This window comes from Salmo salar, chromosome 10 (assembly GCF_965601325.2).
Source record: "Salmo salar chromosome 10, fSalSal1, whole genome shotgun sequence".
Taxonomy (NCBI): Eukaryota; Metazoa; Chordata; class Actinopteri; order Salmoniformes; family Salmonidae; genus Salmo; species Salmo salar.
This window is the reverse complement of record NC_138300.1, coordinates 49896428-49912998: the sequence shown is the minus strand read 5'-3', so window position 1 is coordinate 49912998 and position 16571 is coordinate 49896428. Positions and strand designations below refer to the sequence as shown.

At 43.5% G+C, this 16571-nt stretch overlaps 1 protein-coding gene across 1 annotated transcript; it reads left to right on the top strand.

Annotated features, from left to right (window-relative positions):
- The first annotated feature begins 384 nt into the window (after positions 1 to 384).
- ntmt2 (N-terminal Xaa-Pro-Lys N-methyltransferase) lies at positions 385 to 12877 on the top strand. Its single transcript, XM_014123519.3, has 4 exons — positions 385 to 961; positions 4568 to 4740; positions 8693 to 8945; positions 12091 to 12877. Exons 1-4 carry the CDS (start codon positions 721 to 723, stop codon positions 12345 to 12347), a joined length of 924 nt encoding a protein of 307 aa, XP_013978994.1. The 5' UTR covers positions 385 to 720; the 3' UTR covers positions 12348 to 12877.
- Positions 12878 to 16571: the final 3694 nt, after the last annotated feature.

Here is a 16571-nt window from a genome sequence, read left to right as displayed (position 1 = left end):
AGCAGATTCTTGAACCATAAGCCTGACACATATCTGGACCAGAAGTGCAGCGACTACAAAAACCGAGAGGCTAGGGCAAAGCTTCACCGTCTGACTATCGGCAGAAAATAAATGTCACGCGGTTTGAGTTTTGGACCGGCCATGCCTTATCATGTGCATAGGCACAGCTAAGTCTAAATGTCTCCATTCAACGCTTTAAATAGATAAAAACATTCACATGTTGTTGAGTGAATGCATGCATGGTCTACCATACATTTTGCGGACCTATCACTTTGTAACTTAGGCATCCAAAGACAAGAACACTGTGGCTATGCATAGATACAAACATGAGAAGACTGCTAAAAATAACTGCTACATTATACGGCTGTAAGTAGCAGGGGGAGCGTATCTTGTGTGCTGCTGGTATTTGTGGGTTGAAAGCTCGGATGCCACTCTGCGTGCATGCAGCCGGGGGCAGCTTTCAGCACTGCCCCAAGATGGGATCACAGCCGATCCCTTGCTGTCAGAGAAGGTACCAGGGGACCCCAGACCCACAGATATAGCAGCACCGCAGAAGCAACAGCAGAAGCAACAACATCTTCACACTTGGTCACACACACCTTGTGGTTCACACACTGCTCGCTCGCTGGACTGGACTGGACACAGAGCAGAGACACTGCCACAGGCACACTAGGTCACACACACACAGACCATCCGGTTGACACACACTGAATCTCTGCGATGGACACTGCGCTGGATGCAGACAAGGCAAGAATGAGCCTGGAAGATACAAAAAGGGCAGTGGTGTCTTCAAGCTCTCCACCTAACATGGAGTTCCAAGCCCTCCACCAGGCCCATCGGGACCGCTGGAAGAACACAGATGTGTCCATGTGTCGCCACAGCCTGTCCTTCCATCTGCACCACAGCCTGAGGATGGAGTTCTTCGCCAGCTTCCTGTACCTTCTGGAGCAGATCCCCCTGGGTAAGGACAGGGGCGCCACCAACCGCCTTCATCGGGCTCTGGGCAAAGTGAGGGGGAATGGGTGTATTTGAGCATGTGTGTACTTTTGAGGGTTAAATCAGTCTTAACACGCATGCAGAGATACAGTTTGTACCGTAGGCTGTAAATGATCTATGTGGGAATATGCTATATGAGAGACACTGGTCTTAGTGGGACTTCCCTGCGTTAATAAAACCAATTATCCAACTACATTATGTGCTTTCTGTCTGTCTGATTTGGCACCATACTGGCCAGCTCCTAGAACAGAGAGAATGTGCAATCAAGCACCTACTCTAATCTATAGCTCTCATCTAATCTATAGCTCTCACAATCACCTCGGTGTACCCTGATTTCAGGTCCTATAATCAGTTGAAAATGTTCCCACCATCTAACCATACTGACCATTTATCATGATTAAACAAGAGGTGGAACCTATGCATCTCAATGCATGATGATATAGTAAAGAGAGAGAAGCGCTAACTGTGTAGTAGGTTACTCGTACTGTACGTCCAGTGGCCTTGGGGTGTGTTCGCAAATTAAATCTGGAGTACCAGAGTGCAGTCTGGGCATTTGTAAATTCAGAGTGTTGTCAGATTGTCCTGTAAATTCAGAGCGTTTTGCTCTCGGAGAGTGCAGAGTACACACTGGATACTCTGGCCAAGGAGTAGGGTTGATCCTAGAGTTCTGACCTCACAACGGCAGTCAAGCACCCAAGCTAACTGGCTAACGTTGGCTAGCTGGCTAGCTACTTCCAGACACAACTGAGAGAACAGCTCACTCTGACCATTTTACTCACCCTAGCAGAGCTGGTTAGGCTGTTTTCATGTTATCCTGAGCTGGTTAGGCTGTTTTCATGTTATCCAGAGCTGGTTAGGCTGTTTTCATGTTATCCAGAGCTGGTTATGCTGTTTTCATGTTATCCTGAGCTGGTTAGGCTGTTTTCATGTTATCCAGAGCTGGTTAGGCTGTTGTCATGTTATCGAGAGCTGGTTAGGCTGTTTTCATGTTATCCAGAGCTGGTTAGGCTGTTTTCATGTTATCCTGAGCTGGTTAGGCTGTTTTCATGTTATCCTGAGCTGGTTAGGCTGTTGTCATGTTATCCTGAGCTGGTTAGGCTGTTTTCATGTTATCCAGAGCTGGTTAGGCTGTTTTCATGTTATCCAGAGCTGGTTAGGCTGTTTTCATGTTATCCTGAGCTGGTTAGGCTGTTTTCATGTTATCCAGAGCTGGTTAGGCTGTTTTCATGTTATCCTGAGCTGGTTAGGCTGTTTTCATGTTATCCAGAGCTGGTTAGGCTGTTTTCATGTTATCCTGAGCTGGTTAGGCTGTTTTCATGTTATCCAGAGCTGGTTAGGCTGTTTTCATGTTATCCTGAGCTGGTTAGGCTGTTTTCATGTTATCCTGAGCTGGTTAGGCTGTTTTCATGTTATCCTGAGCTGGTTAGGCTGTTTTCATGTTATCCAGAGCTGGTTAGGCTGTTTTCATGTTATCCAGAGCTGGTTATGCTGTTTTCATGTTATCCTGAGCTGGTTAGGCTGTTTTCATGTTATCGAGAGCTGGTTAGGCTGTTTTCATGTTATCCTGAGCTGGTTAGGCTGTTTTCATGTTATCCTGAGCTGGTTAGGCTGTTTTCATGTTATCCTGAGCTGGTTAGGCTGTTTTCATGTTATCGAGAGCTGGTTAGGCTGTTTTCATGTTATCCTGAGCTGGTTAGGCTGTTTTCATGTTATCCTGAGCTGGTTAGGCTGTTTTCATGTTATCCAGAGCTGGTTAGGCTGTTTTCATGTTATCCAGAGCTGGTTAGGCTGTTTTCATGTTATCCAGAGCGTTGGTGACCGTAACTGTGCTGCTGGCAACAATGTAATAACTTTTTTTTAACGACGTTTACCAACACCGGCCATATTCAACTGGTGTTGAGCGCTCGTAAATTTGTCAGTTATTCTGTACTCTGGCACAATCAGACGAGAGTGCTCTGAAATCGGAGTAGATAGCCAGAGTGAATTTACGAACGCACCCTTGATTTCCTCATTTTCTTGGAGATTTCAGTGGGTCAAACTAACCTATCCAGGAATAGCCCCATCAATGGCATGTGAAGTGTGTAAGCACTGTGCCATGTCAAGAAGTGTTTGATTGATGACAGTCAAGAGTTTCATAGTCATTATTTGATTTATTTATTGAACCTTTATTTAACTCGGCAAGTCAGTTAAGAACAAATTCTTATTTACAATGACGGCCTGCCTTGATCAGGGGCAGAACGACAGATTTTTACCTTGTCAAACAATTCCCTAATTACATGCAAATTGGTGTGTAAACCTCTAACATTCTCTTGGTGTTGAAATTCAGTCCTTTGGTGAAGGAGATGTTTGTCCAAACAGATGAAAGGGCACAGAGTCTGGTAACTTTTTACCTTCACTAATGAGGTGAACTAATTGTGGGTGATGATAGGGGAAGTTGGCCGTAAAATGGCATTTGACTGGCAGAATGACACCATTCACACTCAGTCTTCCCGTCCTCTGAGACATCTTGACCTTGTTACTATACTTATCCCTCTCTCCTGAAGGCGTCCCGAGTGTGCACACCAATACTGTATCAGAATACAATCTGATGCCTTGTGACCTTCAAACATTACTCGGCCAAGTGAACACCTGACTTGAGACGTATTGAAAGTTCTTGACATGTATGATCCAATACTCTAATTGTCTTCTTCCCCTTGGTTTTAACCTCTGATTGTCTGGAGGTGGCCGTGGAAATCACACTCCTCGACCTCTTCCCTGTTGGGTGCCATTTAGCATTGTGGCGTGAGTTCAACTGGAAGCAAATTACTTTATAATGACATCAGGGACTCTGAGAGTGTGATTGTTGCATCATGTTGCCATAAATTTTGCCGTGGCACGTCTCCAGCTGACAAATGCATCGGCCCTCCCCCGACCCCCACCCTGACCCCCACCCAACGTGTCGGCTAAGCCCAGAGAAATGTCTGCCAATTCTTCTAGTTTTAACCAAAGGTCCCTCTCACTGGAAATACTGTACTCACCAAGACCTACAAAACAAATAGAAACATATAGAATAATTTTACTCAAACTGGTGAGAAAAAAGTAGAACCCCAGTGTCAAAGATCATGGGCTTGAATACCAAAATGAACAGTAAAAGTTTATAATCAAAGCATTGGGTGCATACAGTACCAACATATATATTGTTTACATCACATACCTGTAGTCCTCTTACTCCATACCACAGCTGATCATGCGGTTGGAAAATACCCTTATTTTTAGACTTATAATCAAATTATTGTCACGCGTCTCTCGGCCAGATCATCAGCTCTTATCCGGTCCATAGTTAGTGATCCAGTGTCCTGTTATGTTCTTCAGCACACCTGTTCCTCCTGAGTGACTTTGTCCTCTTCCCCAGTAGTGTGGTGAAGAGTGTTATTCACACAGACATAACATGACAATGGCACTTGACTATGGCCATGGGAAAAGGTCAATCAGTTGTGTGTGTGTGTGTGTGTGTGTGTGTGTGTGTGTGTGTGTGTGTGTGTGTGTGTGTGTGTGTGTGTGTGTGTGTGTGTGTGTGTGTGTGATCCCACAGTCAAGCTCTTCGCGGTGACCTGCGAGAAAATCAAAGGGGAGAAGTACTTCTACTACAAGGCGCAGCAGTTCTACGAGGACGTGGAGCCGTCAGAGGAGGGGATGATGGGAGACTTCGTTGAGATCTCCCACATCGACCTGGAAGGCTCCAGGAACTTTCTGAGCAGGTTTATTGTAAGTCTATACTACAGTACGCGTGTCACTGAAATGACACCTCTGCCTTGGTTGAAAACTGTGTGGTAGTGACCTCTGAGCCTAAACCTGTTACAGAACCCAAGTTGATATTTGTATCAGTATCTGTTTATGACATGAAATGCATCATCTTTCTGCTATAAAAAGACCTTCTCCCATGAGTCCATCCCTTCTCATCTACAAAGGGAGCTGTGCCTCTGCCCAGAACACATCATGTCGCTAATGGTCATCTTGACCTTCTGCCAGGCCGGCTCTATAACAACACCCTCATGTCCAGAGCCCCAGACATTAATCCCCAATGTTACACTAGGTCCACAAGACTGGAGAGGGTCAACGTGTGTGTGTGCGTGTGTGTGTGTGTGTGTGTGTGTGTGTGTGTGTGTGTGTGTGTGTGTGTGTGTGTGTGTGTGTGTGTGTGTGTGTGTGTGTGTGTGTGTGTGTGTGTGTGTGTGTGTGTGTGTGTGTGTGTGTGTGTGTGGCGTGCTGTACTTACATGAATGTTAATTAATGGGGATTTGTGTTACATGGAAACTATCTGGTGTGGTTCTCATTATTGATAGTCATATCTGGTGTGGTTCTCATTATTGATAGTCATATCTGGTGTGGTTCTCATTATTGATAGTCATATCTGGTGTAGTTCTCATTATTGATAGTCATATCTGGTGTAGTTCTCATTATTGATAGTCATATCTGGTGTAGTTCTCATTATTGATAGTCATATCTGGTGTAGTTCTCATTATTGATAGTCATATCTGGTGTAGTTCTCATTATTGATAACACACACACACACACACACCTGTCTACTGCACCTCCCCTTGCCAGTTGTGTTCTGATCTGGCCTACACCTGTCTACTGCACCTCCCCTTGCCAGTTGTGTTCTGATCTGGCTACACCTGTCTACTGCACCTCCCCTTGCCAGCTGTGTTCTGATCTGGCCTACACCTGTCTACTGCACCTCCCCTTGCCAGCTGTGTTCTGATCTGGCCTACACCTGTCTACTGCACCTCCCCTTGCCAGTTGTGTTCTGATCTGGCTACACCTGTCTACTGCACCTCCCCTTGCCAGCTGTGTTCTGATCTGGCCTACACCTGTCTACACCTCCCCTTGCCAGCTGTGTTCTGATCTGGCCTACACCTGTCTACTGCACCTCCCCTTGCCAGCTGTGTTCTGATCTGGCTACACCTGTCTACTGCACCTCCCCTTGCCAGCTGTGTTCTGATCTGGCCTACACCTGTCTACTGCACCTCCCCTTGCCAGCTGTGTTCTGATCTGGCTACACCTGTCTACTGCACCTCCCCTTGCCAGCTGTGTTCTGATCTGGCTACACCTGTCTACTGCACCTCCCCTTGCCAGCTGTATTCTGATCTGGCTACACCTGTCTACTGCACCTCCCCTTGCCAGTTGTGTTCTGATCTGGCTACACCTGTCTACTGCACCTCCTCTTGCCAGCTGTGTTCTGATCTGGCCTACACCTGTCTACTGCACCTCCTCTTGCCAGCTGTGTTCTGATCTGGCTACACCTGTCTACTGCACCTCCTCTTGCCAGCTGTGTTCTGATCTGGCTACACCTGTCTACTGCACCTCCTCTTGCCAGTTGTGTTCTGATCTGGCTACACCTGTCTACTGCACCTCCTCTTGCCAGTTGTGTTCTGATCTGGCTACACCTGTCTACTGCACCTCCTCTTGCCAGCTGTGTTCTGATCTGGCTACACCTGTCTACTGCACCTCCTCTTGCCAGTTGTGTTCTGATCTGGCTACACCTGTCTACTGCACCTCCTCTTGCCAGTTGTGTTCTGATCTGGCCTACACCTGTCTACTGCACCTCCTCTTGCCAGCTGTGTTCTGATCTGGCTACACCTGTCTACTGCACCTCCTCTTGCCAGCTGTGTTCTGATCTGGCTACACCTGTCTACTGCACCTCCTCTTGCCAGTAGAGTTAGGAACTCATTCCAGACTATAATAATCTGCCATTTCAGTCACAAGACAAATATCCTTGAATAGCTTTACTGCTCGCCGGGGGGTAAAGCAGGGGACTTTCACAATGATGTGTATAGCTAACATACACATGTTAGCAGTGGTGTAAAGTACTTAAGTAAAAACACTTTACTGTACTACTTAAGTATTGTTTTGGGGTATCTGTACTTACTTTACTATTTATATTTTTGACAACTTTTACTTCACTACATTCTTAAGGAAAATGATGTACCTTTTACTCCATACATTTTCCCTGACACCCAAAAGAACTCGTTACATTTTGAATGCTTTGCAGGACAGGAAAATGTTCCAATTCACACACTTAGCAAAATCCCTGGTCATCCATACTGCCTCTGATCTGGAGGACTCACTAAACATAAATGTTTGGTTTGTAAATTATGTCTGGGTGTTGGAGTATGCCCCTGGCTATTCGTAAATACAAAATAAAAAAAGAACATTGTGCGTCTGGTTTGATCAATATAAGGAATTTAAAATGAGTTATACTTTTACTTTTGATACTTAAGTATATTTAAATCCAAATACTTTTAGACTTTTACTCAAGTAGTATTTTACTGTGCGACGTTCACTTTTACTTGAGTCATTTTCTATTAAACCTTTTACTGCAGTGGGCTAAATCAGGGTCACACAGAGTGTTTCTGGGTAGTCTTAAACAAATCTACTTTCAAACAAAAGTATACACCTCACACACATGGTTATGGGCTTAAACAAAAGAAGACACCTGTACCATGTCAGATATAGAGATGAAATGTATTACATTTTGAGTTTGCATCCCAATATTACACTTTATATAAATCCCAGAAGACTGAAAGATAAAACCGTTTGACATAGAAACACTGGATTTTCTGCGGCTTCTTTAAAATCATGTTTATTAATTATGAAATTATGAAACATATTAAGAACTTTCTTCCTATGGGGCAACTAGGTCATTTGACTGCAGGAAAGGGCTACAGTATCTTTACTTTTACTCAGGTATGACAATTAGGTCATTTTCCCACCACTGTATGTTAGAGCAGACATGATATACAGATGTAGGATCTTCATTTGAGCCATATTGCTACAACAGGAAAATAATCCTGAAGCAATAGAAAATGTGAATTATTATGTGGATTATAATTAATGGACAATGGCAAAGGCCCTGTGTATGACGGATATAGCTTTAGTTGCACAACATAGTCTCCATTTAGTTGCAACACATACAGTCTTAGATTAGGGTCACCCGAAACGTTATACAGCTGGCTACATTTCATAGTACTAGACCTATGAGTCGTCGTTCCATGTACTGCTCAACTGCTCTCTTGTACAAGGACATCCTTAGCTGAGACAGAGGAAGAGAACGCTATGTTTCAGTCATACTCCATGGTCTCCTAAAACTCTACTGTGCAGAGTCTGGATTCTAATCCTGACAACTCCATTAAAACCTAACACAGTGGGGAAATGTAGAGTGCAGCTAGGTTAAACTGAAGAACAAGCTATGTGAGCAATATGGCAGTAATTCACCAAACCAGGAAGCATCCTCCAACAACCATAGAGTTCCTCCGGGCCCCATCTTTCACCGAATCACGGACTGGGGCCCCCCTCATTCCTCAGGGAAGAGAGGGAGAGGAGTGAGGTCAGAGTACAAAATGCAAAGAAGTTAAAATGAGCATGAATCAAGCAAAGTTATTTTTTTGTTCTCTATGTAAGGTCAAAGTTCATAGTGTCATTACCCTGAGGTATGGTGCTTGTTTCTGCTCTCTGGGCTTTTGGGTTACAGAGGCCAGACATCTGGTATAGAAAAAAATAATATGTATTACTGTGATCATAGCAAAGGATGCCAGGTAGCCTGATGTTTGCGTATACTTTTCCTGTTCGGAAGGTTTTTAAAATGTCTGTTACATTACTGTAGTGTGTCTATTTACCAATGTGTACATGCTTGTGTATCATTCCATTCTTCAAACAGGGTCCTGGTAAGGCTGACACTAAGTGTGCCCTGGACTGTGGTTGTGGGATTGGGCGGGTATCTAAAGGTGTCCTCCTGCCCATCTTTGAGACCATGGAGATGTGTGACATGATTGAGGCCTTTCTACTCCATGCCCATGAGGAGTACCTAGGAGACGACGCTGACCGCATAGAAACATACTACTGTTACAACCTGCAGGAGCTAACACCTCCCTCAAGGAAATATGACGTCATCTGGATGCAGTGGTGTGCATGTAAGACTCACTCTCTGGTCTACGTATGTGTTTGTGTCTGATTGTGTGTGTCTGATAGTGTGTGTGCGTCATGTTTGTGATGTTTTCATGTTTTGACCTCTCATCTACTGTGTCTTTTCCATATGAGGTTGTTTACATTCAGTAAGTGTGAGTACCTCCGTATGTAGAACGTCATATTAAAGCAACATGCAGTGTATATACTGTATTCCATACTATCTATTGCATCTTAGCCTATGCCGCTCTGACATTGCTCATCCATATATTTAAGCAATAAGGCCTGAGGGGGTGTGGTATACGGTCAATATACCACGGCTAAGGGCTGTTCTTAGTGACGACACAACGCGGAGTACTAGGATACAGCCCTTAGCCATGGTATATTGGTCATATACCACAAAAGCCCGAGGTGCCTTATTGCTATTATAAACTGGTTACCAACGTAATTAGAGCAGTAAAAATAAATGTTTTGTCATACCCATGGTATACGGTCTGATATACCACAGCTTTCAGCCAATCAGCATTCAGGATTCGAACCACCCAGTTAGTAATTATATTTATATATTCTTATTCCATTCCTTACTAAGATTTGTGTGTATAATGTATTTGTTGTGGAATTGTTCGATATTACTTGTTAGATATTGCTGCAATGTCGGAACTAGAAGCACAAGCATTTCGCTATACTCTTAATAACATCTGCTAACCATGTGTATGTGACCAATAACATTTGATTTGATGTTGATTTGACATTACAGCAACATACAGACATTACAGTGAGGGAAAAAAGTATTTGATCCCCTGCTGATTTTGCACGTTTGCCCACTGACAAAGAAATGATCAGTCTATAATTTTAATGGTAGGTTTATTTGAACAGTGAGAGACAGAATAACAACAAAAAAATCCAGAAAAATGCATGTCAAAAATGTTAGAAATTAATTTGCATTTTAATGAGGGAAATAAGTATTTGACCCCTCTGCAAAACATGACTTAGTACTTGGTGCCAAAACCCTTGTTGGCAATCACAGAGGTCAGACGTTTCTTGTAGTTGGCCACCAGGTTTGCACACATCTCAGGAGGGATTTTGTCCCACTCCTCTTTGCAGATCTTCTCCAAGTCATTGAGGTTTCAAGGCTGACGTTTGGCAACTCGAACCTTCAGCTCCCTCCATAGATTTTCTATGGGATTAAGGTCTGGAGACTGGCTAGGCCACTCCAGGACCTTAATGTGCTTCTTCTTGAGCCACTCCTTTGTTGCCTTGGCCGTGTGTTTTGGGTCATTGTCATGCTGGAATACCCATCCACGACCCATTTTCAATGCCCTGGCTGAGGGAAGAAGGTTCTCACCCAAGATTTGACGGTACATGGCCTTGTCCATCGTCCCTTTGATGCGGTGAAGTTGTCCTGTCCCCTTTGCAGAAAAACACCCCCAAAGCATAATGTTTCCACCTCCATGTTTGACGGTGGGGATGATGTTCTTGGGGTCATAGGCAGCATTCCTCCTCCTCCAAACATGGCGAGTTGAGTTGCTGCCAAAGAGCTCCATTTTGGTCTCATCTGACCACAACCCTTTCACCCAGTTGTCCTCTGAATCATTCAAATGTTCATTGGCAAACTTCAGACGGGCATGTATATGTGCTTTCTTGAGCAGGGGGACCTTGCGGGCGCTGCAGGATTTCAGTCCTTCACGGCGTAGTGTGTTACCAATTGTTTTCTTGGTGACTATGGTCCCAGCTGCCTTGAGATCATTGACAAGATCCTCCCATGTAGTTCTGGGCTGATTCCTCACCGTTCTCATGATCATTGCAACTCCACGAGGTGAGATCTTGCATGGAGCCCCAGGCCGAGGGAGATTGACAGTTCTTTTGTGTTTCTTCCATTTGCGAATAATCGCACCAACTGTTGTCACCTTCTCACCAAGCTGCTTGGCGATGGTCTTGTAACCCATTCCAGCCTTGTGTAGGTCTACAATCTTGTCCCTGACATCCTTGGAGAGCTCTTTGGTTTTGGTCATGGTGGAGAGTTTGGAATCTGATTGATTGATTGCTTCTTTGGACAGGTGTCTTTTATACAGGTAACAAGCTGAGATTAGGATCACTCCCTTTAAGAGTGTGCCCCTAATCTCAGCTCGTTTGTAACGGCTGTCGTAGAGAGGGGACCAAAGCACAGCATGTTGATTGCTCATGATGAATATTTATTTTAACTCAGAACACTAAAGAAAAAATAACAAAGAGAAAACGAAAGCGCACAGTTCTGTCAGGTACAGAAAACTAAACAGAAGACAACTACCCACAAACACAGGTGGAAAAAAACCCTACTTAAGTATGATCTCCAATTAGAGACAACGAGGACCAGCTGCCTCTAATTGGAGATCATCCCAAAAAACAACAACATAGAAATAGAAAACATAGAAAAACACAAAACACCCTCTGTCACGCCCTGACCTACTCTACCATAGAAAATAACATCTTACTATGGTCAGGACGTGACATCGTTACCTGTATAAAAGTCACCTGGGAGCCAGAAATCTTTCTGATTGAGAGGGGTCAAATACTTATTTCCCTCATTAAAATGCAAATCAATTTATAACATTTTTCACATGCGTTTTTCTGGATTTTTTTGTTGTTATTCTGTCTATCACTGTTCAAATAAACCTACCATTAAAATTATAGACTGATCATTTCTTTGTCAGTGGGAAAACGTACAAAATCAGCTGGGGATCAAATACTTTTTTCCCTCACTGTAGATATCAGAGCTCCTTGTCAGTGGTGACAACAGCATTTAAAAGAGTCTGTATGTAGAACTCTGCCCAACTCCAGTCTTATTTTAGGAGGAACCAGCATTGATTTTTCAGTGAAGGGATATTTCAGGTTGTGTTTATATTTCCATGTTAGGGGACCTCCTCATGTCACGCTCCTGATTCATTGGGTGAGCCCTGTCATGCTTAGGGTTTGCTCTGTCACGTTCCGTGTAGGGCAGGTTATATAAGAGAACTCGAGGTGGAGGACGAATCTAGGTTCTAGATCTCAGAGAAAAAGGTATGGGTGGATAAAATCTATATAGTTAAAATAAGTTTGACAGACAGACGCAGGCAGACAGACAGACTCTCCCTTACTCTGATTGGTGGGTCTTGTGTTGTGCTGTCCCATCTCCAGGTCACCTGACGGACAGGGACCTGATGCAGTTCCTGATGCGCTGTAAGAAGAGTCTGCGGCCCAACGGGGTTATCATCATTAAGGACAACATGGCCCGGAAGGGCTGCAAGCTGGATCCCATCGACAGCAGCATCATCCGCCACCTGGACATCATGAAGGACATCATCTTTAAGGCCGGCCTGAAGGTCCTGGCTGTGGAGAAACAAGAAGGATTCCCCGACGTCATCGTCCCTGTGTGGATGATCGCTATGCAGTAGACAGACGAACGGATGGACGGACTGACTGGCAGATAGACAGTATACAGTACTTTCCTTATTAGACATTCTGACACACTATTACAAGATTGTAATGTCTCACACCCACTGACAAGCAAACTGGCACCCTGACAAGCGCACACTACTACTCCAATGAAGACAGAATGGTGTATATATAGATTTTACGTAGCTTTTTTTTGCCAGTGTATTTTTTTTTATACCTCTGCCTGTAATATTGCAGATTTTAAATGTAGATTACTTTTTTACACGACAGTACATGTTTTCTGGTTTGTCATTGTATAGTTAAGTTGAAATGCAGTATGTTGTGCTGATTGTAGCCTAGACTAATGCCTTAGCAAAAAAAAAAGCCTTAGCAACAAATAAATTGCCTTAGCAACAAACAAATTGCCTTAGCAACAAACAAATTGCCTTAGCAACAAACAAAATGCCTCAGCAACAAACAAAGTATTTTCATATGGTACGCTGATGTATGTTGCATAATGTATTCATGCTCATTAAACTTTACAATGTAACCTCTAGACTTGCTGTATTTCTTTGAGATCACACAGAACAATACAGAATAATTGCATAGTTTGGACTCTGAGAAGTACCTTAGACCTTTACTATAAGTTTTACTATAATTGCATACCATACGGAAATAGTTGCATGAATTTAGATTTTGCAAATGCTTTCTGTCAGAATATGTTTCTCATTATATTCCTGAAAAAAAAGATAATAGGATTAGAGATGTGTAATCATAGTTGGCTATTATAATCAAGACTGGGATGTAAACACTGAACCATTTACCTCTTAAAGTACTACAGTTACACTACATTCTCCCAGCCAAGCCAACAACCGAACAAGGTGCAATCTAAATGAGCACAGCACGGAGAAGAAGAGATCATTTAGAACCCCTCAAATGGTTATGATAATGCTCCTAAGTATATTTTGTTCCTAACTAGCCCACAGTAGAAGAATGGCATTGTTTAGGTTAATGACTTTCAGCTGGAGCCCTGAGGAGGAAGGGGAGTTGATTACTTCCTGCTTTGGGTTTGACGGACAGACAGTGCTCGCTTTCATATCTGCCTTGGCATCGGTTCAGGCCTGTCAGGTTCTGTCTGCATAAAACACATCCAGCAGTCGCATTGAATATTTAGGGTGTACGGCTAGTCGGTTACACAGAAGTGGGTTTGGGTTGTACAAAAGTGGTGAAGACTTGTTCCTCCCTAATTCTGAATGAATGGATGGCTTGTCAATGACGAGTGACTGAGACCCCTGAAAAAGAAGAAAAAAATGAAATATATCAAAGTGTTGATGGCAAGAACTCCTGTCTGAGAAGGGATGGCGTGAGATGTTCCATACAGTGTTTTCTCAGGTCAGAAAGAGTATTTTGAGATGTGAACAACCCATATATACGTACATTCCCCACATCCCGTATGAATTAAAGATCAAAATGCCCCATGGTGAAATTTGTAGATCTTTTTTTCTCTCTTTGGCAAATAGCAGCCAAATGTGCTGTCACCTTTTCAGAAGTGGTTAGTGCCTGTGACAGTCAAGGCTATCAGTCCTAATACTTCTCAATGTCCCAGAAGCAGTTTGAATATATTTGCTGACTTAACACTAATTTGTCCAGTCACGTCAGCAGTGGAGAACATTGGGCCCAGGTCCAGACTGACTATATCAAACCCGGTAAAACTTTAACTGACTAAAATATTGTTTGGGACAGGGCTGATGACCGAGAAACACACCACTGCAGAGAACAATCCATGTTTTTGCCATTATAAAAGAGTGAGTTCATTTGAATTATGCGGCAAAGACTGTTGAATAGATGTTGTTAGAGCAGCAGTGTCTTTCTTCATGTGAGGAATCCGACAACAACAAGAGGGTCGTTTTTCTAGTTTCCAGACTGGGCCCATGAAGCACCCAGACAGTCTGTGCTTTGATCCTGAATAGAGTGAGCCTTTGTGGGCTCCACACTGGAGGGGAAACCTCAGTCTTCTGAGCCCAGCCAGGATACTTTCAACCAGGGATAGAGAGAGACGGGAGAGGAGAGGTTTGTCTTGCCTTCCCTGGGAGAATTCAGACCAGAGGAATGTACTTTTATATGCATCCCTCGTTCTCATAGTAAATCAAGTTACAGAAAAAAAGTGGACCTGATGATTTTGGGCTGGCTCTTCATCTATGGTGAGAAAACCACATTTCTCCCGTAAACACTCTCAGCATGCTGTCTGTCTCTGTCTGTCTGTCTGTCTGTCTGTCTGTCTGTCTGTCTGTCTGTCTGTCTGTCTGTCTGTCTGTCTGTCTGTCTGTCTGTCTGTCTGTCTGTCTGTCTGTCTGTCTGTCTGTCTGTCTGTCTGTCTGTCTGTCTGTCTGTCTGTCTGTCTGTCTGTCGTGGTTTAATCTCATTCTGCTCCATCAGCTCAAAGGGCAGGGATTGGTTACACACACATTTTATAGGTCCCGTGGACATGTGATATTGAGCAACGTGTTTTCTGCCAGGGTATCAAGTGCTGCTGACATGAAGCTATAATCCAGGCCAAACAAACAGTGACAAATTACAGCATCCTGACTGGCAGCAAAGAGTGGTCAGGCAGTTCAAAGTTACTCCTCTCTTCCCTAGCTTCTCTTTATTGTATTGGAAGAGAGTTGCTGTACTGTAAACACTGTTAACACTCTCAGTATGTTTTTACTGAAAGGTTTTACTTTTTCTGACACAAACACAAGCCACTGAGCACAAACTGGAATCAACGTTGTTTCAACGTATTTTGTCAACATATTGTGATGTGGAATCCACGTGTAAAAAAATGTATTGGATTTGAAAAAAGTCAACCTAAACTGTTGAGGGTGAAATTTCAACCACAGGATGATCATCATTGTAACAAATGTTCAACATAAACAAACCTTGTATAAAATGTTTCATTTGTACCTTTGAAACAACGTCACATCTTCAAAGTTATATCCACTATCAGAAACAATAATAGGCTGGGCAGCACCTCCTACTGGAGAGCTGATCTATCTACAGCTATTCATTTGGTCTCCCATCCAAGGTTTTAATCAAGCCCGACCTAGCTTAGCTTTGATGCTGACTACTACCAATGCACAAGTTTTGGTTTATTCCAAATGCAATCTGCAAGTAGAGTATTAATATGTTCGATTCACGTTTCCATCACAGCCAAAAATCGAATTAAAGAATTGGACTAAATCAAATAAAACATTATTTAAGATGTGTTTAAAGTGTGATTAGATTAGATTTGATCCTATTGTTTTACTTAGATGTTTGGTTGAGATGGAGACATGACTCTAATATATCAATTATTCATTTGTAGACAAACTGGATATTGAATTGTGTTTGGTTGTCAATGCAACCAAATATCAACATTTGAAATAGATTCATCTTCTGCTTGGATATTTGGTTCCATCTGTACAACTTACTGTCACGACTTCCGCCGAAGTCGGTCCCTCTCCTTGTTCGGGCGGCGTTCGGCGGTCGACGTCACCGACCTTCTAGCCGATCCACTTTTCATTTTCCATTTGTTTTGTCTTTGCTTTACACACCTGTCACAGCTGTCGAAAGGATCGGATCAAAGTGTAACGTGGTTGTAGTTCCACATTTATTTATTCCGTGAAACGTTGTGATACACAAATAACTAGAATAACAAAAACAACAAACCGTGACGCAGAGAGAAATAAACACTACTCAAAAGATAATCACCCACAAAACCCAGGAAGAAAAACCCCTACTTAAAGATGATCTCCAATTAGAGGCAACGAGGACCAGCTGCCTCCAATTGGAGATCAACCCAAAAAACCCAACATAGAAATAGGACAACTAGAACTTAAACATAGAAATAGAAGACATAGAAATACACAAAACACCCCCTGTCACGCCCTGACCTACTCTACCATAGAAAATCACATCTTACTATGGTCAGGACGTGACAGTACCCCCCCAAAAACAACAATAGAAACCACAAAACAAAAGGGAGGGTAGGGAGGGTGACAATTGTCTATGGCGGCTCAAATGCAGTCCACATCACCTTAACCTCCAGCAGAGGAGGCGGCTCCAGTTCGGGACGTACTCCCCACTCCACCCACTGATCCTTCTGCTTTATTACCACCTGACCGTGGATCGTCGTCGAAAGAACCGGACTGTAGATCATTGCTGGAGGCTCTGGGCTGCAGGCCGCCGCTGGAGGCTCTGGGCTGCAGGCCGCCGCTGGAGGCTCT